Raw genomic sequence first — 23,619 nt, forward strand, 5'->3', positions numbered from 1 at the left:
CTCCGAGCGGCCTGCATGGGACCAGGCTGGGGTGTGAGGGCTTGAAGGTGGGGTAGCAGCTGGAGTTATTACCTATTTGTTAACTTCACGCAGTTAAATTGATTGTTTGAAGATCACATGATCCATGATCCATCTGCGGAAGCGAGAGGGAATGAACTGAGATAAGCGATCGATCCTTCTAGCTCATCCAGGAGCAAAGAGCACAATGAGTCCTCTGAAATCGGAAAGAAGCTGAGTTTAGGGGGGGAAAGGGCTTTGGGTCTAAAATAGACAATTCATCTTTCCTCAGTCCAGCCTAGGCAGGAAAGTCCATGAGATTATCTCCAATAAACTAGGCTGGAAGCGGCGCTGTGGCTCAAGGAGTAGAGCACTAACCTTGATCCAGAGAAGCTCAGAGACAGTACCCAGGCCCTGAGTCCAGGCCTCAGGCCTGGTAAAGAAAGCAAGCATGTCCTAAGACTGATTCTAAAGGGAAAGGGAAGGAAAGAGTTCAAGCTGGGAGCCAGTGGCTCACACCTGTCATCCTAGCTACTCAGGAGGCTGAGATCTGAGGATCTTGGCAGAAGTCTTTTTGAGACTCTTCAATGAACCACCAAAAAAGCTGCAAGCGGAGCAGTGGCTCACGTGGTAGAGCGGCTAACCTTGAGCAAAATAGCTCAAGGCTAGCACCCAGGCCCCCGAGTTCAAGCTCCATACGGGCACCAGAAAACAAGCGAACAACTAGGACTCCTAGTCAGGGATTAGAGAGCACTGTAAGGTGAGTCTTTGAGAAGAAGGTATTGACTTGGTGAGTGGGGGCACCTCAGGCTCAGAAACCTCAGTAGCTGATTCAGGGGCTGCCCTGTGCTCGGGCTTGCTGACAGGTAGAGTGTTCACAAATGCATGCACAACAGATCTATTAGAAAGCAAGGGTATTAAACGATCGCATTAATGGGGAGGGGGGGGGAGCCATTTTCTTGAGATGACTAAACCCCCTTCCCCCTTTTCTTTTTCCTTCTGCCATAGACAGTATCCGTGCCTACTTCGGGGAGACCATCGCACTGTATTTTGGATTCCTGGAATATTTCACCTTTGCTTTGCTTCCCATGGCCATCATCGGTCTGCCTTACTACCTGTTCGTGTGGGAAGACTATGACAAGTACGTGATCTTCGCCTCGTTCAACCTCATCTGGTCCACGGTGATCCTGGAGGTGTGGAAGCGAGGCTGTGCCAACATGACGTACAGGTGGGGGACGCTGGTCATGAAGAGGCAGTTTGAGGAGCCCCGGCCCGGCTTCCACGGAGTCCTGGGTATCAACGCCGTCACTGGCCGAGAGGAACCCATCTACTCCAGCTTCAAGAGACAGCTGCGCATCTACCTGGTCTCCCTGCCCTTCGTGTGCCTCTGTCTGTACTTCTCGCTGTACATCATGATGATCTACTTCGACATGGAGGACTGGGCTCTGAGCATCCATGAGGACAGCGGATCCGAGTGGACCAGCGCCTTGCTGTACGTGCCTAGCATCATCTACGCCATTGTGATTGAGATCATGAACCGCCTTTATCGATACGCCGCCGAGTTTTTAACCTCGTGGGGTAAGCCAACAGGCAGTGCTTGTGTCTTCCTCGCCCAGGTCTTGGGACTCCCGCAGCTCCTGTTCTCACAGAGCGCCTTGCTGTCTGTCCTCTGGGCTTGTCCGAGAGGCATAAGAGAAATCCCTTGCCCTCCCCAGCCCAAGATCTCTGTGTCCTGGTTTATCAGAGATCTTGGTTATCAGACACTGCTCACACTTCGTTCTGAGTGACCTAAGCAATCGTATCTCCTTAGGGCACCGAGAAACAGTGTGATAGAAATGATTTAACCATTTGATAATGACTTGGCAGTATCTACAAAGCATAGAGCCAGACTGATCTAGATCTATCAGTTCAAAATGCGTGTCCCCGAACCTCTTAGAAATCAGTTGACATTACCTTCCTGATGAAGGCCACATGAACTCTAAGTCAGTCTCCTAAACCCAAAAGCCTAATGGGTTTGGCACTGAGAACTTCAGCAGGGGCGGGGCCGGCGTGTACACGTGTGTGGAGAAAGGGAATGTGGCCAGAGTTGTACTATGGCCTTCATAGGCCATTCATGCCTGTGATCGACCATTAGCTACATCCCTAGTGCCGTATTGTTTTCTTATCTGTGAGAAATTACCCTCCCCAGCCCCTCTTTCTCTTTTGATATTTTAGAGAATCACAGATTGGAATCTGCCTACCAGAATCACCTCGTTCTGAAAGTGTTGGTGGTAAGTTAAGAGTTTTTTTCATCTACACTTGGGTTATGAAACTCATGTGTGCTTGTTCTTGCTGTTTTTAGAAATAATAGGAAGAATTGCTTTCTGATTTCTCACGTAGGCCAGAGCCGGTGAAATAGTGCGGTGTCTTTGTGTTCGGTAGGCTTAGCGTGTAGTTGGAGAGAGAATTCAAAATATAGGAAAATCAGTATTGCAGGCCTATATTTGCCAAAACTAACAATTTTCTAAACACTTTTTGCATTATTTTCCTTGTAGTGACCTTTTTTTTTTTTTTTTGAATGTTTTGCTGTTCAAAAGTCCTTCCAGGAAACTGAAAGAGAGTGAAGGAAGGGGTGATATTGTCCCAAAAAGAAATGTTACTTATTACAGGACCCCTCTGTATATTACCTTTACAGTAAGAATAAAAATATCTAATTAAAAATCCTTCTAGGTTTCTACAATCTGTTTAGTGATTAGAGACATTAAAAAAATAGTATTTAAAAATTTTGGGGGTGCAGCACTGGGGTTAGATGGGGCTCTACCACTTGAGCCATACTTCCAGCCCTTTTTGCTTGAGTTATTATGACTATTTTTGCCAGTCCTGAGGCTTGAATTCAGGGCCTGGGCGCTGTCCGTGGGCTTCATTTTGCTCGAGGCTAGCTCTCTACCACTTGAGCCACAGTGCCACTGCTGGCTTTTTCTGTATATGTAGTACTGAGGAATTGAACCCAGGGCTTCATGCATGCTAGGCAAGCACTCTACCACTGAGCCACCTGCCCAGCCCCTAACATTGTCTTCTTCCTTTGGCAGTTCAACTTTCTAAACTGCTTTGCCTCCCTCTTCTACATTGCCTTTGTCCTGAAGGATATGAAGCTTTTGCGCCAGGTAAGGGCAAATAACAGCAACGCACCAGTTGTGGATTTCTGGGTTCAGTAATGTAACTGACGCCACATGGCAATTTCTGTAAATGTTTTAAGTCTTACATATTTTGAAGCCCAATTCTCAATTTAAAAAAATTAGGGACTATATTGTGTACCGCAAAGATAATTCAACCTAATCCACTTCCAAACTTGATCATAGAAGGCAGCAATATCAATTTTATGAATCACCCCAAATTATATTAAAACAATTCCAATAGCAAAAGTGCTCTCTTTTTCTTTTGAATGCCAGTTCTAGAGCTTGACCTCAGGGTCTGTGGACTGTCCCTGAGCTTTTGTGTGCTCTACCACTTGAGCCACATCTCCACTTCCAGCTTGTTGTGTTTCATTGGAGATAAAGAGTCTCACAGACTTTCCTGTCCAGGCTGGCTTTGAACCATGATCCCAGATCCTCCTGAGTAGCTGGGATTATAGGTGTGAGCCACTGGTGCCTGGCTAAAATGATGCTCTGTGTGTGTGTGTGTGTGTGTGTGTGTGTGTGTGTGTGTGTGTGTGTGTGTGTGTGTGTGTGTGTGTGTGTGTGTGTGTGTGTGTGCGCGTGCGTGCGTGTATGTGTGTGTGTGTGTGTGTGTGCGTGTTTGTGTTGGGTACTGGGGCTTGAACTTGGGGCCTAGGCACTGTCCCTGAGCTCTTTTTCTCAAGGCTAGTGCCATACCACTTGAGCCCCAGCTCCACTTCTGATATTTTGCAGTTAATTGGAGATGAGAGTCTCATGGACTTTTCCTGCCCTGGATGGCTTTGAACCTCCACCCTTAGATCTCAGCCTCCTGAATAGGTTAACAGGTATGAGCCACACAGTGCCTGGCTCTAATACCAGTTTTTGTAACATAACAGCGCTCTCTGTTTTTGAAGATCTTCTTTATTTATTGCATAATTGTCATCCTTTGACGGTTTGATTAAGTAACCTCGTCCAACATGATGCAACTACTTCTCTTTAGAGCTTGGCCACGCTCCTGATTACCTCACAGATCCTTAACCAAATCGTGGAGTCTCTTCTCCCTTATTGGCTCCAAAGGAAGCATGGCGTGCGGGTGAAGAGGAAGGTACAGGCCCTGAAGGCAGACATCGATGCCACCCTATATGAGCAAGTCATCCTAGAGAAGGAGATGGGAACTTACTTGGTAAGTGGGCTGGGTTAGTGAGTGAGCAGTATGCACCGAGTTGATCACACATTGTGCTCTCCGATGAGATTATTTCACAAGATGGAACTGGGCCGAAGTTGCTGTGGTCTGGGAATCTGAAATTGTGCCCAGTGCCACCAAAGGGCACATGCCCAGAGACTGTTGTGGGAATTCAAAGAGAGACAGGGTCCCCGCCGAGAAGCGCCCGCCAATCTTAATTCAAGTCACCGGAGATGATTGCTCAAGCAGAAGATGGAGTCCCAAGGCTAAAAAACTTGAAAGGCCGATCTGAGGATTAGTCTTTACTTGACCACGACTGTAAACATCAAAACGCTTTCCTTGCAGACACAGTGGCTAGGTTATTTTTGGCACCTTCAGATGCTCCCTTTGGTGGCATATAGCATTTGAAGCAAATTCTAGCTCACGAAAGCCGAGCTGCGTCTTCACAAAGTGTCAGGTGGTGCGATTGCATGTATTGTCTCTGCAAACACAATGTCACATACCCGCCCGCACAAGGATCCTGCTTGGTTCACGGCTGTTGCTTGCTGCTTGCTTTCTGAGCCTTCTTGCTGTGGGCGTTCTTACTGGAAAATCATAGCCTTCAGTGGTTCATGCAGTGAGCTCTACTTTATTATACTTCCAGGATCCGTCTGTCTGTCTGTCTGTCTGTCTGTCTGTCTGTCTGTCTGTCTGTCTGTCTGTCTGTCTGTCTGTCTGTCTTTCTCTTTTTATGAGGGTTGTAGAGCTTCAACTCAAGGCCTAGGCACTGCCCCTGAACTCTCACTCAAAGCTAGCACTCTACTACTGAGCCGTGGCTCCGCTTGCTTTTCGTTTTCGTTTTTCCTTTGCTGGTTCGTTGGAGAGTCTCACAGACTTTGCTGGCCTGGCTGGCTTTGAACCTTGATCCTCAGCTCTCCGCCTCCTGAGCAGCTAGGATGAACAGGCGTGAGCCATCGGTGCCTGGCTCTCTTGTCCATTTCTCCTCTGTGAAGGGTGTCTTGTGTTTGTTGATGACAGGTGTTTGGATTCAGATCTCCACACCTAAGCTAGCATTTCCTAAACTCACAGCCCAGCTAGGACAGCAGAGCTGTGTGTCCCAAGGAGACATAGAGCAAACACCTGCATGCAAGGGGGGACATGTGCATTCAGGGAAGCCATTCTTCCGAGCTGCCGTGAGTTAAAAGCTCAGTCTTAAGTCACGGTTTGAGCATCCATCTTCTCCTTGCTTGTGCTGGCAAAGGTTATTTTTTGGCCAGATTTGTTTTCTCTTCCTTCACTCCACTGGAAACGAAATCATCCATCCCTCCTTTGTCAGACCCAGTGAGCGCTGTGCAGTCCTTCCCACCATACACCCATCTGTGCAGCGCGCACACAGCCACGCGCCCAACGCCAGCAAGGGGACATGGCCACCACCCGAGGCCTTAATTCCAGCCTCTCACGACCCCGGACTTCCCTTCGTGACATTAGTGTCATCACACTTCAGCTCGAGAATTCCTCTGAGACTGAAAACATCGGACCCCAACTCCTGTGTTGAGGAAACCCGTGTTGACACGCCTTGGGTGACAAAACCAGGGAGGAGCTTCCCAACTTGGCTTCCGCACTTCGTTCCTTCCCTTAGCACAAGCTCACTGACTAGAAATGAAAACCACTAGCACACTCGCACACCCCGGTAACCCCAGCACTCAGAAGATGAGCGGCATTCCTCGTATTCAAATGATTTTTGTTTCTCCAAACGCCAGGGGCTGGCTGTCCTCGTGAGATTAGAGCGGGGGGGGGGGGGGGGGATGGTTTGGTGATTGCAAGTGGGGATAATTGGTGATGGAGGCATCTGAGACTGCTCATGGGAGGGATCAGGGTGGGAAGGCTTTGTGACTTCCGTGTCTGCAGCTAATCCTGTGGTCACCGTGGACAGCTTTTGTGGCTCTGGTGCCTTGTTCCCTTCAAGAGATCGCTCGCTTGAGGAAGGTTTGTGCCTAGTACCTCACAGCGTGGAGTTTGACCAGGACTCCCATGGGCCTGGCTCACAGTGGAGAGGATTTGGGAGGCCAGCGTGGACTCTCTCCTAGAGATCTCCTCCGGGAACAGCTCTTCTAGTGATAACGGCCTTGTGACTCCAGTGGGTTAGACCGCAGTGGAGAGATTGGGGATCGGACTGCTCGAAACTGCTCAGGAGGTCACAGTGAAGGGGTGTTATGACTCCAGTGTTTGACTGTTCTCATGAGACCACAGTGAGGGGGTGTTGAGACTCGTGTCTTAACTGTTCTCAGGAGATCACAGTGAAAGGGGTGTTGTGACCACAGTGTCTGGCTGTTCTCAGGAGATCGCAGTAGAGAGGTTTGATGGCTCCAGTGTCTAGATATCCTGAAGAGATCACAGAGGCTGGGTTTTATAATGCCCAGTGTCTGATCTCATCATGAGATGGCGGAACAGAAGTTCAATGACTCTAGTGTTCAGGTCTCCTCATGACAACATGTAGAAAGGTTTGATGACTCTGGTGTCTGTGACTTCTCATGAAATCACAGCGGAGAGTGTGAACTGTCCACTCTCCTCAGGAAGCCACGGTTTCATATTTTTAACTTTCATAATAGATCTTTGCTTTGTTTCAAGTCAACGTTCGTGTTTGAGGAAGGAGTCCAGATTCATCTTCGCATGTGGGTTATCTGGTCCAGCACCATCTGCTGACAAGACTTCTTCTTTTTGTTTTCCCCCCACCGATGTGATTTCTTTCAGCAGTAGTTGTGCGGTTTTATAAGTCTCTTCACTCCTTTGGAATAATCGATAACCTGTTCTGTTCAGTGTTATTTGAATGTACTTATTGTCTTAATGTCATTTTCAGTTTTCATTATTAGTAGAGAGAAATACTATTATTTTTGTGTATTGTTCTCATATCCTGCAACTTTACCGAAGTCATTTGTTAAGCAGAATCTCTCTCTTTTTTTTTTTTTTGGTGGTTATTTTTCAGGATTTGAAATATACAAGGTTACACCTTCTGTAACTATAGATAGCTTGAATGTTTTTCTGGGTATTTTCTCTGATTTCTTTGTCTCGCCTAATTTTACTGCCCTACAGCCTTTAGGGGTTATGTCCAATAGAAGAGCTGTCTAGCTCCTGATCTTGGTTGGGAAGTTTCCAGTATCTTAACTATCAACAGAGTGTTTGACAGCAGGGGTTTTTGTTTTTTTCTGTCAGTTGTGGGTCTTGAACTTGGGGCCTGGGCATTACCTCTGGGCTCTCTTCCTCAAGGCTAGTGCTCCACTTTGAACCACAGCACCAGTTCCAGTTTTCTGGCAGTTCCCTTGGAGCTAAGAATCTCCCAGACTTTCCTGCCCAGGCTGGCTTTGAACCGTGACCCTCAGATGTCAGCCTCCTGAGAAGCCGAGATAACTGGCATGAGCCACCAGTGCCCAGCTAGAGGGTGTTTTGTAGATAGTGTTTACTGTTGCTATAGCAACGGTGATGAGCAGGTCTTCACTCTCTAGTTTTTAAGGAAAGGTCAGGGCCTGACATTCTCAGGTACTCCTGGTGGCAGGACCCCCAACCCTAAAGGCGGGACTGGATCTTTGCTTCTTTGCTTCTTCCTTGATTAAGAGCAATTTAGTATCGTTTTGCTCCTCTTTGCCTCAGGAACAAGGTAATAATTTCAATGGCTTGGCCCAAGGAGACTTAGCACCTAAGTCCATCCTTCATTCTTTATTTCAGAGACTCAGTGATTAAATTCCTGGTTGCAAAGAAAGCACTGACTGAAAACAAATACATAGAGCTGGGTTTTTCATTAGTTTGCTTGTTTGTCCTAATGTGTAGAAGCCAATGTTTTCCTGGCCTGTGACATTAAAACCAGGCCTACCTTCTGTGGCTTCCCTCCCAGGGCACCTTTGATGATTACTTGGAGCTCTTCCTGCAGTTTGGCTATGTGAGTCTGTTCTCCTGCGTGTACCCCCTGGCCGCCACCTTCGCTGTGCTGAATAACTTCACGGAAGTCAATTCCGATGCCTTGAAAATGTGCAGGGTCTTCAAACGGCCATTCGCAGAGCCTTCAGCCAGCATTGGTGTGTGGCAGGTAACTGTGTGAAGGGGGGGAAAGAAAAAGCCTTCAAATCTGTGACCAAAGAAAAAACCCCCAAACCAAAACAATCACAAAAGCTGGGTGCTGGTGGCTCACACATGTCATCCTAAGCTAGAGCTCAGGAGGCTGAGATCGAAGGATCACGGTTCAAAGCCAGCCTGGGCAGGAAAGTCCATGAGATTCTTTTCTCCAGTGAACCATCAGAAAACTGGGAAATGGTGCTCAAGTGGTAGAGTGTTAGCCTTGAAAAAGGAGGCTCAGGGACAGCACCCAGGCCCTGGGTTCAAGCCCAGGCGTGGCCAAAAAAAAGAAAAAGAAAACAGTTCCAAAAAGAGATCTAGGAAAACTAGATTTTAATTCTTGCCTTAAGCATGTATGACTTTAGAAAGTAACTTTTTTTCTTGGTCATGGGACTTGAACTCTGGGCCTGGGTGCTGTCCCTCAGCTCTTTAGCTCAAGGCAAGTGCTCTACTCCTTGAGCCACAGTACCACTTCTGGTTTTCTGGTGATTCATTGAAGAGAAGAGTCTCACGGCCTTTCCTGACCAGGCTGGCTTTGAACGGCAATCCTCAGATCTCAGCCTCCTGCATAGCTAGGATGACAGGTGGGAGCAACCAGTGCCTGGCAAATTAACATTTTTGAATTTTAAAATCGGTGTGTGTTCAGGAGGCCAGGTATAGTCTCTAGCGACCCTGAGAATTCTCTGGAAAGAAGCCAGCGACAGACTCCCTCCCCACAGGAAATAAGGACGCCTTCCTGTTCCAGCCACCAGAGAATACAGGGCCGGGACTTGGGGTGCCAGGGAAGGAAGACAGAGCTAACTAAGGCTGGCTTTCCAGTCCCTGCCCAGAGTGGGCAGAGACTACAGGAACTGCTGTAGGGCGGAGACCTTCCTCTCGCCCTGAACCGAGAGGCTGTGGGACAACTCAGCTCTCTCCCAGGGAAGGCGGAATCAATCAGTCAGTCCAGCAATCACCTCTCCTCCAGTGCTAGCCCGGTCAGTGTTCTACAGGGAGCCTGGATTCCACACGGTCTCCCCGATCAAGCCGAACCTAAGTCCAAAGGAACCACCTCAGGTCCACTTTCTATCACTTGTTATCACAGAAGAGCAGGAAACAGTTCTTATCTGAAAAACAATTGCAGGAGCAAAGGTGAGGGGTGCGGCTCCCGTGGTTGGTAGTAGGTGGCAGGTGGTAGAACATAAAGCCTGAGTTCACATACTAGTTCTGCAGACTTCAAAGACGATATCTAGCCACTCCCACACAGTGAGACCAAAGGAGGATCCTCCTAGGGGAGGAACCGAAGACGCAGTGCCTCTGATCATATAAAGTAATGTTTATCTGGGCTGGGAAGGTGGCTCAGTGGTAGAGCGCTTGCCTCACATGCATGAGGCCCTGGGTTCGATTCCTTAGCACCACATAAGCAGAAAAGGCCAGAAGTGGCACTGTGGCTCAAGTGGTAGAGCGCTAGCCTTGATCTGAAGAGCTGAGGGACAGCACCCAGGCCCAGAGTTCAGGCCCGAGATCCACAAAGACACAAGGATCTGAAATACCTTCCTCTAACAGTTCAGTGTTTTTTTGGTTTTTTATTTTATTTATTTATTTTTTTTTTGGTGCTGGTCCTTGAGCTTGAACAAAAGGCCTGGGCACTGTCCCTGAGCTTTTCCCGCTCAAGGCGAGTGCTCTACCACTTGAGCCACAGCTCCACTTCCGGTTTTTTAGTGGCTCATTGGAGACAAGAGTCTCAGGGACTTTCCTGAGCCGGCTTTGACCCGTGATCTTCATATCTCAGACTCCTGAGTAGCTAGGATGACAGGTGTTGATCACCAGCACCTAGCTCAGTTCTGTGTGTTGTTTTTGTTTTTGTTTTGTGGGTCCTGGGCCTTGAACTCCAGGCATGGGCTCTGTCCCTGAACCGCTCCATTCCCAAGACTAGCACTCTATCACTTGAGCCACAGCGACACTTCCGGCTTTTTCTGTGTATGTGGTGCTGAGGAATTGAACCCAGGGCCTCATACATGCGAGGCAAGCACTCTACCACTGTAGCCACCTTCCCAGACCCCTCAGTTGAGTGTTTTGAGGCTAAAGAAAACCATCACCCGACAGACCCAAGTTTAAAATATACTAAGAAATGCTCCCCTCCCTCCCCCCCCCCCGCCCCCCCGCTCCCATACACACATTCCGGGGTTTAGATAATCTGGAAAAATAAAAAGATGAGGGACCATGGCAGTGGCCAGAGCAGTTTTTAATGACACCTTTTTCTCCTCCTTTAGTTGGCCTTTGAAACGATGAGTGTCATCTCTGTGGTCACCAACTGCGCCCTGATTGGAATGTCACCGCAAGTGAACGCAGCCTTTCCAGACTCCAAGACAGACCTCATTCTGATTGTGGTGGCAGTGGAGGTGAGCGCTTGCTCTTCCCTACGGTCCATGACCGGCCATTTCCTAACACCCAGGTACAGGTAAGCCAGCAGAGACGTGAGGATCCAGCCCAGGCAAGTCCTGCTTCCCATTTACCTCCCAGGTCACTGGGATGCAGCTATGATTTTTTTTTCTTCCAATCAGGCATTCTGGCTGGTCCAACTAATCCTAGCTACTCAGGAGGCTGAGATCTGAGGATCATGGTTCAAAGCCAGCCCAGGCAGGAAAGGCCATGAGACTCTTATCTTTAATCAACTACTAGAAAACCGGAAGTGGCGCTAAGGCTCCAGCGGTAGAGCGCTCGCCTTGAACTGAAGAGCTCAGGGACAGCACCCAGGCCCTGAGTTCAAGCCCTACGACCGACAAACCAAAACAAAACACCAGAAAGCCATCAGAAATGAGTTGAATCTTAACATCTTGATAGAAAAATGTCAGAGTTTTCCTCCAAATTAACACATATGTTTAGAACTTACCAAGAAAAGAGATGATAGGAAGTAGAACAATTGTATAACGTTGATGTTAATGTATTAGTGTTGTAGTAACTTAAAAGTGGATCAATTTCTGGGTGCTGGTGGCTCACGCCTATAATCCTAGTTACTCAGGAGGATGAGATCTGAGGACTGAAGTTCAAAGCCAACTGGGGGCAGGAAAGTCTGAGACCCTTATCTCCAATTAAGTACCAACAAAACAAAACAAAACAAAACAAAACCAGGCAGAAGTGGTGCTGTAGTTCAAGTGGTGGAGTGCTCGCCTTGAACAAAAAATCTCAGTAACAGCACCCAGTCCTTGTGTTCAAGCACCAGGACCACCAGCACATGTGCACGTGTGTGCACGCACACACACACACAGCTAAAGCAGCATTTGGGTCATATTTCCCAAGCCAGCTAACTTCAATTTATTTATTTATTTATTTTTTGGGTCCAGTCGTGGGGCCTGAACTCTGGGCCTGGGCGCTGTCCCTCAGCTCTTCAGCTCAAGGCTAGCGCTCTACCACTTGAGCCACAGTGCCACTTCTGGCTTTTTTCTTTTTGCTTATGTGGTGCTGAGGAATCGAACCCAGGGCCTCAGGCATGCAAGGCAAGTGCTCTACCACTGAGCCACCTTCCCAGCCCCTACCTTCAATTTATTACTGAGGTCTTCTTCTTCTTCTTCTTTTTTTAATGTTTAATCAAAGGTTAAAATAAGATGATCTTCACTGTAGGTTGAGAACTGGTTGACATAAATTTTGTGTCTTTCCTGCCCTCTAGTGTTGCCTTTAAAAACTGCTGGCATGTGAACTGCTTTTATTTGTAAAATAAGTTTATTATGGATGGGAACAAAAGAGCAGTCTATCCATGTGGGAGAGGACAACATTGAAAATGCTTTTTTTTTGTTTGTGAAACATAATCAAACCTTGGCAGTGCCATAAGTTCAGTCGACAAGATCAAATTGGTGTTCAAATACTTAGATTAAGGAATCCTCCTCTGCCCTTTTGAGACAGAGTTCACTTATTTTCAAGCACAGGATCACTGTAGTAAATGCAGGATTACATTAACAATCCTAATTAAGGAAGTGGCGCTGTGGCTCAAAGTGGTAGAGTGCTAGCCTTAACCAGATGAGCTTAGGGACAGTACCCAGGCTCTGAGTTCAAGCCCCATGACTGACAAAAAACGAAAACAGAAAACAACAACCAAACAACAACAGCAACAAGCACCAAAACTTTAATTAAGCCGGGCACTGGTGGCCTACGCCTGGAATCCTAGCCACTCAGGAGGCTGAGATCTGAGGGTCATGGTTCAAAGCCAGCCTGGGCGGGAAAGTCCGTGAGCAAAAAGAGCTTAGAGACAGCACCCAGGCCCCAAGTTCAAGCCCCATAACCGACAGAAAAAAAAAAAATAAACCTAATTAAAAAATACAAATGGCCTACCATATTCCAAATATAAAATATTAGATAACGTGTGTGTGTGTGTGTGTGTGTGTGTGTGTGTGTGTGTGTGTGTGTGTGTGTGCGCGTGTGACATGTGACAGGTCAGGGTCTCTTTAAGGCTATCCTCCTGGAGACCACTTTCCTCTGATGTGAAATGGGGAACGTCGGTAGCCCGACCCAAGAGGTGACAGCTACCATGTTTGGCCCGGAAGAGGAAGTGGAGAACCATCAATCCCATTGATCGCACCAGCATGGTGAATGGTGATCTTCCAGTGGTCAGCTCATGTATCTCCACTGGCTCAGGGGGGCATTGCTCACCCAGCCTGGTCTCCCACAGCATCACCTGATCGGTTTTGGGGGTGCACACTATTGCTGATGACAGTCCTCCTCTCTTCTTGGCTCCTGGGCCGTGACACCGGTGTCCCCCTCCTTCCTGATCTTGCTCCAGCCTCTTCCCCCTTCCATCCTGCCCGCACTCACTCACTCACCTCTCGTTGACTTGCTCTTGTGCTATCCGTGTAGTTTTCACAGTGCAGCTCAGGCTCCCGCCACTTCTCACTGAGACTTGCATCCAGCTCTTTCCCAGGGCGCTACTGACTCCTCTTCGTGTCCTGTGGATGGGGTCATCCATCCTTCATTAATCTGGCCCTCTTCTGGCGCTCCTTGACCCCCCCTCACCCCCACCATACACACAGGTGTCCCGCCTCTCGAGTGTTTGCTCCACCTCTCAAGTGTTTGCTCTGCCTCTCGAGTATTTGCTCCGCCTCTCAAGTATTTGCCCCGCCTCTCGAGTATCTGCTCCTACATGGAACTCAGCTTCTCCTCCACCCCATTGGCTATCACACACACTTCCTCTCCCTCCCCTGCTTCCCACCTCCTGGGCGCCGGACCATCCCCGGCCCCTGCCTGCGGGGTACTGTTGGCGCTGGCCAGCACCTGTGTCTCCTCTCCTAGGTGCTGAGCTTCCCGACAGTCTTTTTTTTTCTCCCCCTCATGCAAATATCTTGCCCTTTGTGGCAGTTACACTTCCACTAATTTCAGGTCTATAATGAACATCTATGATGAAAACACTTAGACAAAAGCACTGAAAATCCAAAGGGAAGGTGAGCTGTAGTCTTTGGTATGGCACAGAGGAGAAGAACATGGGTTCCGTGTTCGAAGCCTTCCTCCAACATTGACCAGCTCTGTGGCTTTTTCAGAACCTACTTCTTCTACTTATTATGAGGATTAGGTTAGTAGATACATACAGCAAGGTTATGTAAGTCTTTGGTATTTGTTATTGTGTTCCTCCCATACACACCTCCAGTTAGGTCTAACTTACCTAATTAAAAGGTTTTGTTAAAATTAGTGGGAGTTTACAACTTGACCTAGGAAGGGACCCCTAGCCAAGCTCCGCTTCTCAGGGATTTGTATGTGCTGGGTTTCTGGAAGGGTTAAATGAGGGGTTGACTTGTGAATTGGGGGAATATTTGAATGAAATTACGAAATGACATCATTATCTTGATTGATTGATTGATTGATTCCCCCCCCCCCGCCATCCCCCCCTGGTTATGGGGGTTTACCTCAGGACTTGAGTTCTGTCCCTGAGCCTCTCTGTGCTCAAGGCTAGTAGTTAGTGCTCTACCACTTTGAGCCGTAGCACCACTTCTGGATTTTGGATTTTGAGTGGTTTATTGGAGTTAAGTGTCTCGGGGACTTTTCTACCCAGGCTGGTTTCAAACGGCTATCCTCAGATCTCAGCCTCCTGAATAGCTAGGATGACAGGTGTGAGCCACTAGCTCCTGGCTATCTTCTTTTTAAATACAGGGTCTCTTGCATTAAAGATAGATAGACAGATAGATAGATAGATAGATAGATAGATAGATAGATAGATAGATAGATAGATAGATAGATAGATAGATAGATAGAGGTAGATAGACTATCTATATATAGATATTTAAATTTCTCAAAGTGGTCTCCTTTTTTACCTTGAACTCCCAATGTTCCTGCCTCAGCCTCTGATTCTGGGATTGCAGGTGTGTGCTACCATACCAGGCCTAGTTTCCTGTTTTCATTTTCTTCTAGTCTTGGTGGTTTTTCTAGTCTTCCTAGGGGCTATCCTCCTCTTTGATTTTTTTTTCCCCCTCCAGATTTACGCTGTCTCATCCTAATGGTGTAGGAACAATGAATGATAGTAACAACCAATTCTTTCATTGGCGAGGTATTTATTACAGGTTGAAAGCAAGCAGGCATTGCTCAAGCACAGCCTCGGTGTTGGAATGCTTTAACAAGCAGAATTTCCCTAGAGGGCTCCTTTGTCATCTCCTGTCCCAGAAGACCTGGAGGGGACCTGGAGGGGACCAGCCCAGGCCCCCCTTACTCCCCCCACAGCCTGTCAGGTGGAGGGTCCAGGGGAGACCACGCCAACCAAGAGATGTTTTAGCTCCAACTTTGTTTATAAATGGGTGGCATTCTTGTTCCTGTAAATTACCATAATTTAATTAAACAGAATGAAAACTGATTTTTTAAAATTCGTGTGTGTGTGTGTGTGTGTGTTTTGTGTGTGCTAAAATAAGAGAGCCACCATTTCTGTGAGAACCTTTGGAAAGCCTCCACGAAGACAAATTGCTATCAGATTGGAAAAGGATGAGACAATTATAAAAAAAAAAAAAGAAATCAAAAAAATCTGGACAGCTTCCAGCTTCTGTTTCCACATCGCTTCCTGAAGTGTCTTTTTAAGTTTTCACTCTTCTTGAAAGAAAATAAACCTGGGCCTCTTTTGGGGGTGTTCTTCGTGGAACGACGTAGTGTTGCAAGAAAGCACAATTTCTGTGATTCTTGACTTGAGCAAAAATTTGGCTTGAAATGTGACTGGTCCTGATGGTGTCAGTCGGGGGCGGGGGGGGGGGGGGGCGGGGGGCTTCTGTCCTTGGGGACCTCTGAGCCAGAGGCCTGGTTCTTTTGGTTTGTATTTGTTTGTTTTGTTTGAACTACTGGGAGAGATTTTTTTTTCTTTGCTGAAAGAAAACTTGCCTTTGCTTTTCTTGGCAGGAAATTTTTCTTTTGCCTTTGAAAATTGTGGCTAGCACATGTTCTTTTTAAATTCGATTTTGAGGATATCTAGTTTTTCGCAAATAACTTGGAACTGTGTGTGTGTGTGTGTGCGTGCGCGCGCGCGTGTGCACAGGCATGTGTGTGCATGTGTGCGCATGCCCATCCCGGGGCTTGAATTAGGGCCTGGGTGCTGTCTCTGAGCTTTTGTGCTAAGGCTAGCTCTCTACCACTTGAGCCACAGCTCAATCGATTCATTGCAGGTTTGAGTCTTATGACTTTCCTGCCTGGGCTGACTTTGAACCATGATCTTCAGATCTCAGCCTTCTGAGTAGCTAGGATCACAGGCGTGATCACCAATGCCTGGCTATTTGACACTTTTTAGGTCCTGACAGCAGTTAACCTGACCTGTCCTTTGCCCTAGAAAGCTCAGGAAAAGACCAGTCTCAACACTACCAAAAGATCCTTTTGCACTGGTCTGCAACAGGGCTGTTTGCAGAAAAGACTTGCCCAGGGGAACAATTCAAGAGGTAGAAAACCCATCAGCTTCAAGTTCTGGCCGCATTGTTTTCTTGAAGCTGCAGTGTCGTAAAACCTCCAGCTAGCCACAGACAAATACCGTGTTCCTCCCAGTCTATTTTCAAGGCCTCAGTCAGGTGTCTGCTCTCTGCAGATCTCCTGTTACTATAGCACATGTACCCCTGCTCACCCCTACACGAGTTAGGTATTATCCATCGCCTCCTCTTGAACTTGCCCCTAAGCTCATTCTGTCTGTCTTTTCTTTTCCTACCCTCCCTTCTTCCCCCCCTCCCTAGTTATTTATATTTTTTGTCGATCATGGGACTTAAACTCAAGGGTCTGCACACTGTCCTCATCTACTCAAGGCTAGCGCTCTACCACTTGAGCCACAGTTCCACTTCCGGTTTTCTGGCGGTTCCTGGGAGGTTGAAAGTCTCACCAACTTTTCTTGCCCCGGCTGGCTTTGAACTGCGATCCCCAGATCTCAGCCCTCTGAGGACTCAGCTAGGATGATGGGTGTGAGCCCACAGCACGGGGCTGAACTAGCCTTTCACATACAGAAAATCAAGTGCAAGTCAGCCTCCACCTTGTCTTGTTTTCTTTCTTTCAGGAGTTAGGGAGGTGAGAAAGCATTTTTGGTTTCTTCCTTTTTCTTTGTTTTTCCTCCCTCTATCTCAGGGTAGAAAGCCAGTTTTCTTCAAGAAAATCGGAAGCAGCTTTGAAGTCCCCAAGATTTTCCACCCCTTAGAACAGCGAGTGGCGTGTTGAACAGTGTGAAATCCAGGGGCTTTATGTGGCAGGGGCAGACATAATTAAAAGAGGCCAGAACCAGAGATGGGGTTTTCTTGGGGAGAATGGCAGTCATGTTGAGGGGATGGGTGTTGAGAGAGATGAGGTAAGGTGGTAAAACCCCAGAGGGCTCTGTGTCCCCAGTAAAACTACCACATCCGTTTCCATTTTGTCCTCTTAACAGCTCCAACCTTCATTTTCTTTTTAATATATATATATATATATTATTGTAAAGAAACTGTACAGAGGGGTTACAGTTACATGAGTAAGGTAATGAGTCCATTTCCTAACGAGCATTGTTACCCCCTCCTTTGTTTTTCCCCTACCATCCCTTTCCTCCCCACCTCCCCAACTCCTCCCCCCCCCCAAATTGTAAAGTTTGTTTTCAACATGTCTTGTACATCTCATTGTTACAATGGGTCAACCTGTATCCTTGTTTCAGCATTTTGTTATTTCCCTTCCCCTCCCCAAATTAGAAAAATGTATATACAAGATGCAGGGCACTGGAATAAACTACAGTGAAAATAGGTTGTTCCATGGGGGAAGAATGTACAAAAGAAACCAAAAAAAAAATCACATAGTACATTGTAAGTACATTAAAAACAACAGCAACAAAGATAAGACCTCTTGTGTCCCTATCTTGGGGTTTATTTCTTTTGGCATCATCTTACATGGTCATATATACATAACTTTTGACCTTTTCTGCTTATCCTAGACATATACTAGTTATTGCAAATATGAGACCTATGTTTCTTTGGACCTGGCTTACTTCACTTAATAAATGTTTTTTTACAAGTCTTTCCATTTCCTAGCAAAGGGGGCAGTGTCATTCTTTCTGATGGAATTCCAATCACATTTTCTTGATCCATTCATCTACTGAGGGGCATCTGGGTTGGTTTCATATCTTAGCTATGGTGACTAATGCTGCGATAAACATGGTTGTGCTGGTAGCTTTGGTATGGCCTGGTTTGTGATTGTTGGGGGTAAATGCCAAAAGTGGAGTTGCTGGGTCTTAGGGGAGCTCCATGTGGAGTCTTTTGAGAAGCCTCCATACTGCTTTCCAAAGTGGGCAGCCTCCATTTTCTTTGCCTAATGTAATTGCTACTTGTGGGCTATTGTGGTGACCCAGAGAATTTAAATTCGTTTCATTTAAAGCCCTCCCTCTGAGTTTCTAGAGAAACCAGGAGATAGCTCACACTTCCCCTTTTAGAGAGAGCTGAGCCTGCATGCAGGCAGATGTTTCTGCTGGCTTTTTAGCCTGATCTCCTCCTCCACTCTCCCCCTTCCCCTGCAGGTTAACCCTTTGCCTCAGGAAGGTTTTTCTCACACTGACAAGATCCCAGACTCCTTGTCAGCCAGCGCCCTCTTCTGGAGACACTTAGCTGTTGCTGCACTGACACAGCCTGTCCCGAAGCCCAATTGCCTTTGATTTCTTGGCTAAGTAACACATACATATCCTAATTAGGTGAAATGGTACCAGGTGGACCAGTGCATCATCTTTCTAGTTGTGATTGTTCCGTTTTGTTGTAATTCTCTTCCCACCCGTTATTACTAAAAAGCTTGAGCAGAATTGGGTACCAGTGGCTCACGCCTGTAATCCTGGCTACTTAGAAGGCTGAGGTCTGAGGATCAGGTTTGAAGCCAGGCCAGGCAAGAAAGTCCTCGAGACTCTGATATCCAGTTAAGCACCCTCAAAAAGCTGGAAGTGGCACTATGGCTCAAGTGGTAGAGCGCTTGCCTTGAGCAAAGAAAAGCTCAGGGACAGCACCCAGCCCCAGAATTCATACCCCAAGACAGGTACCATGATGCAAAAATGGATTAAATTGGAAACTTGGACTCCAAGGCCCCCGCTAAAGTAAAAAGGTGAATGTCGCCAATCTCCATCCTTCCCAATTAAGAAAAATAACATGGGTTGCCCGTCCCAACTAGAATGTTACTAGAATGTTCTAGTGTTATTAAAATGAAGTATATGCCCTTCTAAAGGTTGCTAAGTAGGAAGAGAAAGGAAAGCTTCTGAGGGCTAAATATGCTCGAAGAAAATTTTAGTTTACATATTATTAGTTAAAAACTCTTATCTTCCAACCAAAACCAAAGACCAATTCCACGTTTTCACAAGTGTGTGTTTGTGTTTGTAAGATGTACCTGTTCGCGGCCTCAGATCGGAGCTCTCCTCTGGTGTTTGGAGCAGGGCCTGTGTGCTGTCTCCGCTTCTGACTCGGTCCCCTGCCAGTCTGCCCAGCTCATGTCCTCATTGGTAGATGTGTTGTTGGGGTTGGTAAATTCCTTGTCATCAAACATGCACAGAGTCCTGAAAATTATACCAAAGCATTTCTTTTCAGCTCCTTTGTCTCATATATATAACTTAGTGGGAGGTTTTGGGGTTGTTGTTTTTTGTTTTTGTCAGTTACGGGGCTTGAATTCATGGCCTGGGCGCGGTCCCTCAGCTCTTCAGCTCAAGGCTAGCGCTCTACCACTTGAGCCACAGCGCCACTTCCAAGTTTCTGGTGGTTCATTGGAGTAAGAGTCTCACGGACTCAAAGCCAGGGCTGGCTTTGAATTGTGATCCTCAGATCTGAGCCTCCTGAGTCGCTAGGATGACAGGCCGGAACCAGCAGGGTGTCCGCTGTAACTTGGTTTTATTAGAGATATGGTTCTCTCTACGCCTTGTAAGCAGGTAGCAGTCATTGGCCTCATTCTCCTTGCTTGTCTGTGTATGGTGCTGTCTCCTGACCATGTTGCCTTCTTGTTTCCTGACAGCATGTGGCAACTAGAAAGGCTTTCCCTGACAGGAATAAATTATCTTCGCGATTTAAATGTTATGTATGTGTTCTTTGAATTTGGAATTCATTCGCGTGATTCCAGATTCAAAAGGCACCTTGTCAATCAAATCCCACTGCTGTTCCCTTGGCCCCAAAGTCCAGTGATTTGGGTTTCTCGTACACGCCTGTGGGGGGGTGTGGGAATAAATAAGCCTATTCAGCAGTCACGATTCACAAGCACAACTGAGTGAGTTTGCTAGGTTGGTGGGCTTTTTTTTTTTTTAAGTATAAACGAGAAGGATGGTGGTCCATTTAGAGATATGTAAAGGAATGCATATGTAAGATGGTGCCAGCCACGACCTTTTCAAGAGAAGAGAGTGTGTCGTGATTTAGGAACGAATAGCAGGTTGAGAGAAATGTCTGGTGTCTGTCCCAGCAAGTCTTTCAACCACCTGCCACACAAAGCACAGAGCAGCCTTGTTGGTAGGTTTATTACAGATTAAAAGAGGGGGGTAAGTGACTTTCTATTGAACTGGGGGGGACAGGTTGTGGGGGGAGGGGCTGGGGCTGAGCTCTGGAGGCGTGGCGGTGGGTGTGGCTAAGGATGAGGGCGTGGCCGAGGGTTGGGGATTGGGCAGGTATGGCTAATAAGGGGGGCGTGGCTGAACTGCTTTCAACTTCCCATTAGCCAGGTGGCTGGGGCTGAGCTCAGTGGGTGTGGCTAAGAGGAGGAGGGCGTGACTGAGGGTTAGGGGTCAGGCAGCTGTTTTGCTTTATTTATCCTTTCCTGCCCAAACACAGTAAATAAAGTGCACTGGAATTCATTTTGGCGGGTGTAAGATGAGGGAGATCTTCGGGGTGATGAAACCCGTGGCCCCGATCACCGTGTTATTATGTCAGTGGCTGCCTGTATTTTCCTATTTCATGTGAGATCAGTTCCAAGCCTGGCCAGAATGACCAGCCAGAGACCCTGGCTGCTGTTAGCGGGGATTTCTAAATCCTTAGGAAAGGGTTTTCAAAGCCCATTAAATCAGAGGAGTTTAAGGCAAAGCCAGTATTTGCTCTCCACGTTCGCTTATCCGCTCATGTGGCTTCTATGTCAAGAGGCCTCTTCCCTGTGAATGTCCACATAGGCATACTCACCGCTTGTGATTCTCCTTCTGTCCTGGTGGCGAGGCCCCGGCGACAGATCTCAGGCGGTTGTCAGATGAGTGGACAGGGGGCCGACCGGGGGTCATGTCTGTGGTGACCCTTGATCACTTCTTGTTTATTGGGTAAGACACCACGGGGCTTTGACGATGCTGTCAGCGCCTTAGACGTTTCTAATTACCATGGAAACAGCAGAATTATGAAGACCTTACATTATATTTTCACTTTTCAGACCTGCTCTGTGTATTCGCATACCAATTAAAAAGCAGACATAACACAGCCAGGCACCGGTGGCTCCCGCCTGTCATCCCAGCTACTCAGGAAGCTGAGATCTGAGGATTGTAGTTCAAAGCCAGCCCAGGCAGGAAAGTCCGTGAGACTCTTATCTCCAATAAACCACTCAGAAAACTTAGTGGCGCTGTGGCTCAAAGTGGTAGAGCACTTGCCTTGAGCAGAAAAGCTCAGGGGCAGCACCCAGGCCCTGAGTTCAAGTCCTACAACTGACAAAAAAGAAAAAAAGTAGACATACAAGACAGTGACTTCTCATTCCATGTTTTAAAATAACAAGGAAAAACAAACCCATCTAGCGTGTTTATAAAAGGCTGGAATAACTTAACAAGCTAATAATCAAATGACATCGGTCTTGCTGAAGTCTGGGAATAGAAAGTAGCCAGAACCAGTCCTTTAAAGAACGTTTAAACTGGATCTGGTGACACCCTGGGAAGGTCAGGCCTTGGTTGTTCTGGGAAATCTGTCATTTCGCTTTGTCTTCAAGACAGAGTCATAGCTGAGCAGCACCTGTGCTGAATGAATCTACTCACCTATACTAGTGAGTTGTAGATGCACACTTTTTTTTCCCCCAGAGTTGAATTACTAACACTACATATGCAGGTTTTAGTACAAAGAGCAGGGACTCCTCCTTCAGCCTGCATTCGGAGGAAGGAGGCTAGGGAGATCTGAGTGACTGTCGATTTCTAGTCACTGAAAGGGGGGACAGGGAGTGGGCCCTGTCTGTCTGTGTAGAAGATCCCCAAGTTGCTCTGATCACACCCAGGCCAAAGGAACATGGGAAAAAACTGAGAAGGACGGAGCTCCCAAGGGGGATGTTGGGTGAGTGGAAAAACTCATCTGTGACTTCTTGCGGGAAATTGCTAGAAGTCCACGTTCCCTTTTGCCTGTCCTCTTCCCCCCCTCCCTCCCCATCACACATCGACACTGCACAGGGTCCTGGGGGGAGAAGGTGGTGAGGCCCTGGGGTCTCTGGCTGGGCCTGCTGGAGGTCACAGAAGCACTTGGAAATGGGGTGGGGATGGGGGAGGGGAGGGGAGGGGTGTCAAAGGACTTAAGAGGACTGAGTGACAGAAATACTTCCTAAAACTTTCTTGGGATTTAGTTTTATGACTACTGCTACTACTATTATTATTGTTGTTATTGTTATTTTGGGCCAGTTCTGAGAACTCAACAGGGCCCGGGTGCTGTTGCTGAACTGCTTTTCTTTTTTTTTTTTTTCTTTTGTGGGATTTGAACTCTGGGCCTAGGCGCTGTCCCTCAGCTCTTCAGCTCAAGGCTAGCGCTCTACTGCTTGAGCCACAGCCCTACTTCTGGTTTTCTGGTGGTTAATGGGAGAAAAGAGTCTCACAGATTTTCCTGCCCAGGCTGGCTTTGAACTGCGATCCTCAGATCTCAGCCTGAGTAGCTAGGATGACAGGCATGAGCCACCGGTGCCCAGCTGCTTTTGCTTTCTTAAAGCTAGCATACTACCGCTTGAGCCACAGCACCACTTCTGGCTTTTTTTCAGAGTAGTTAATTGGAGATAAAAGTCACAGACTTCTCTGCCCAGGCTGGTTTTGAACTGTGGTCCTCAGATCTCAGCCTCCTGAGTAGCTGGGTTGACAGGCGTGAGCCCCGAGTGCCTAGCCCTTGTTTATACGATTATTATTCTTGAGACAGGGTCGTCCTATAGCTCCATCTGACCCGGCATCTCTGTGTGATCCATGGACTTGTCCTCCTGGCTCCGCCTCCCCTGTGATACCGCAGGTGTGCACCCCCAGGGCCGATCAGGTTGACACCCAAGGTTAACCATCCCAAATGCTAGTTAGGTGAAGCTTTTGAAGGTGAACGAAGGACCAACCCATTCTACTCCTGGCTCCGTTAGATCGGTCAGCAAAGGTCTGGAGTAGCTAGCAGAAAGCTGGCCGCCTTCCGGTCAGGACCGGGTCCTGTCTCACGGCAGGATACCAGGAGTAAATTGGATCATCTGTCTGTGCCATCTCTTGAGGGCATCCGTTTGGTTATGTGTGATTGATAGTCCCAGTGGATCAAGAAGCAACGCAGATACGACTTTGCAATCTAATTGCGAAGTGCTCTGCGGATGTGATTACAGAGACTTTTACTGGAAGAGCTTAAAGAGAAACAGAGCACTAGCCCTGTGGCCGACCAGAACTACTGCTGGTCATCCTGCAACAACTCCTTCACGCTGCATCTTGGGAGATCTTGCCCCAAATGGCAGACAAGAAGATCCTGAACTCCGCTTTCTTCTCCCTCAACTGCCTGTGCCTGACAGTTCACTTACAGCTCATACCTCTGTTTGGTGCTATGTTTATGTTTAAATGTCACATTTGTGTGTGTGTGTATGTATGTGTGTGTGTGTGTGTGTGTCAGTGGGGCTTGA

General features: G+C 47.4%; 1 protein-coding gene across 1 annotated transcript in view; it reads left to right on the forward strand.

Moving 5' to 3' along the window:
* The window catches only part of Ano10 (anoctamin 10), a 47,088-nt gene that overhangs the window by 17,814 nt on the left and 5,655 nt on the right, over positions 1–23,619 (forward strand). The window contains exons 6-11 of the mRNA XM_070017610.1: positions 1,006–1,575; positions 2,212–2,267; positions 3,066–3,140; positions 4,132–4,314; positions 8,180–8,371; positions 10,650–10,778. Of these exons, the coding sequence (XP_069873711.1) occupies positions 1,006–1,575; positions 2,212–2,267; positions 3,066–3,140; positions 4,132–4,314; positions 8,180–8,371; positions 10,650–10,778 (1,205 nt within the window). The remainder of the gene's footprint in view (positions 1–1,005; positions 1,576–2,211; positions 2,268–3,065; positions 3,141–4,131; positions 4,315–8,179; positions 8,372–10,649; positions 10,779–23,619) is intronic.

This window comes from Dipodomys merriami, unplaced genomic scaffold, assembly GCF_024711535.1.
Source record: "Dipodomys merriami isolate MVZ:Mamm:240054 unplaced genomic scaffold, mDipMer1.0.p SCAF_125, whole genome shotgun sequence".
Taxonomy (NCBI): domain Eukaryota; kingdom Metazoa; phylum Chordata; class Mammalia; order Rodentia; family Heteromyidae; genus Dipodomys; species Dipodomys merriami.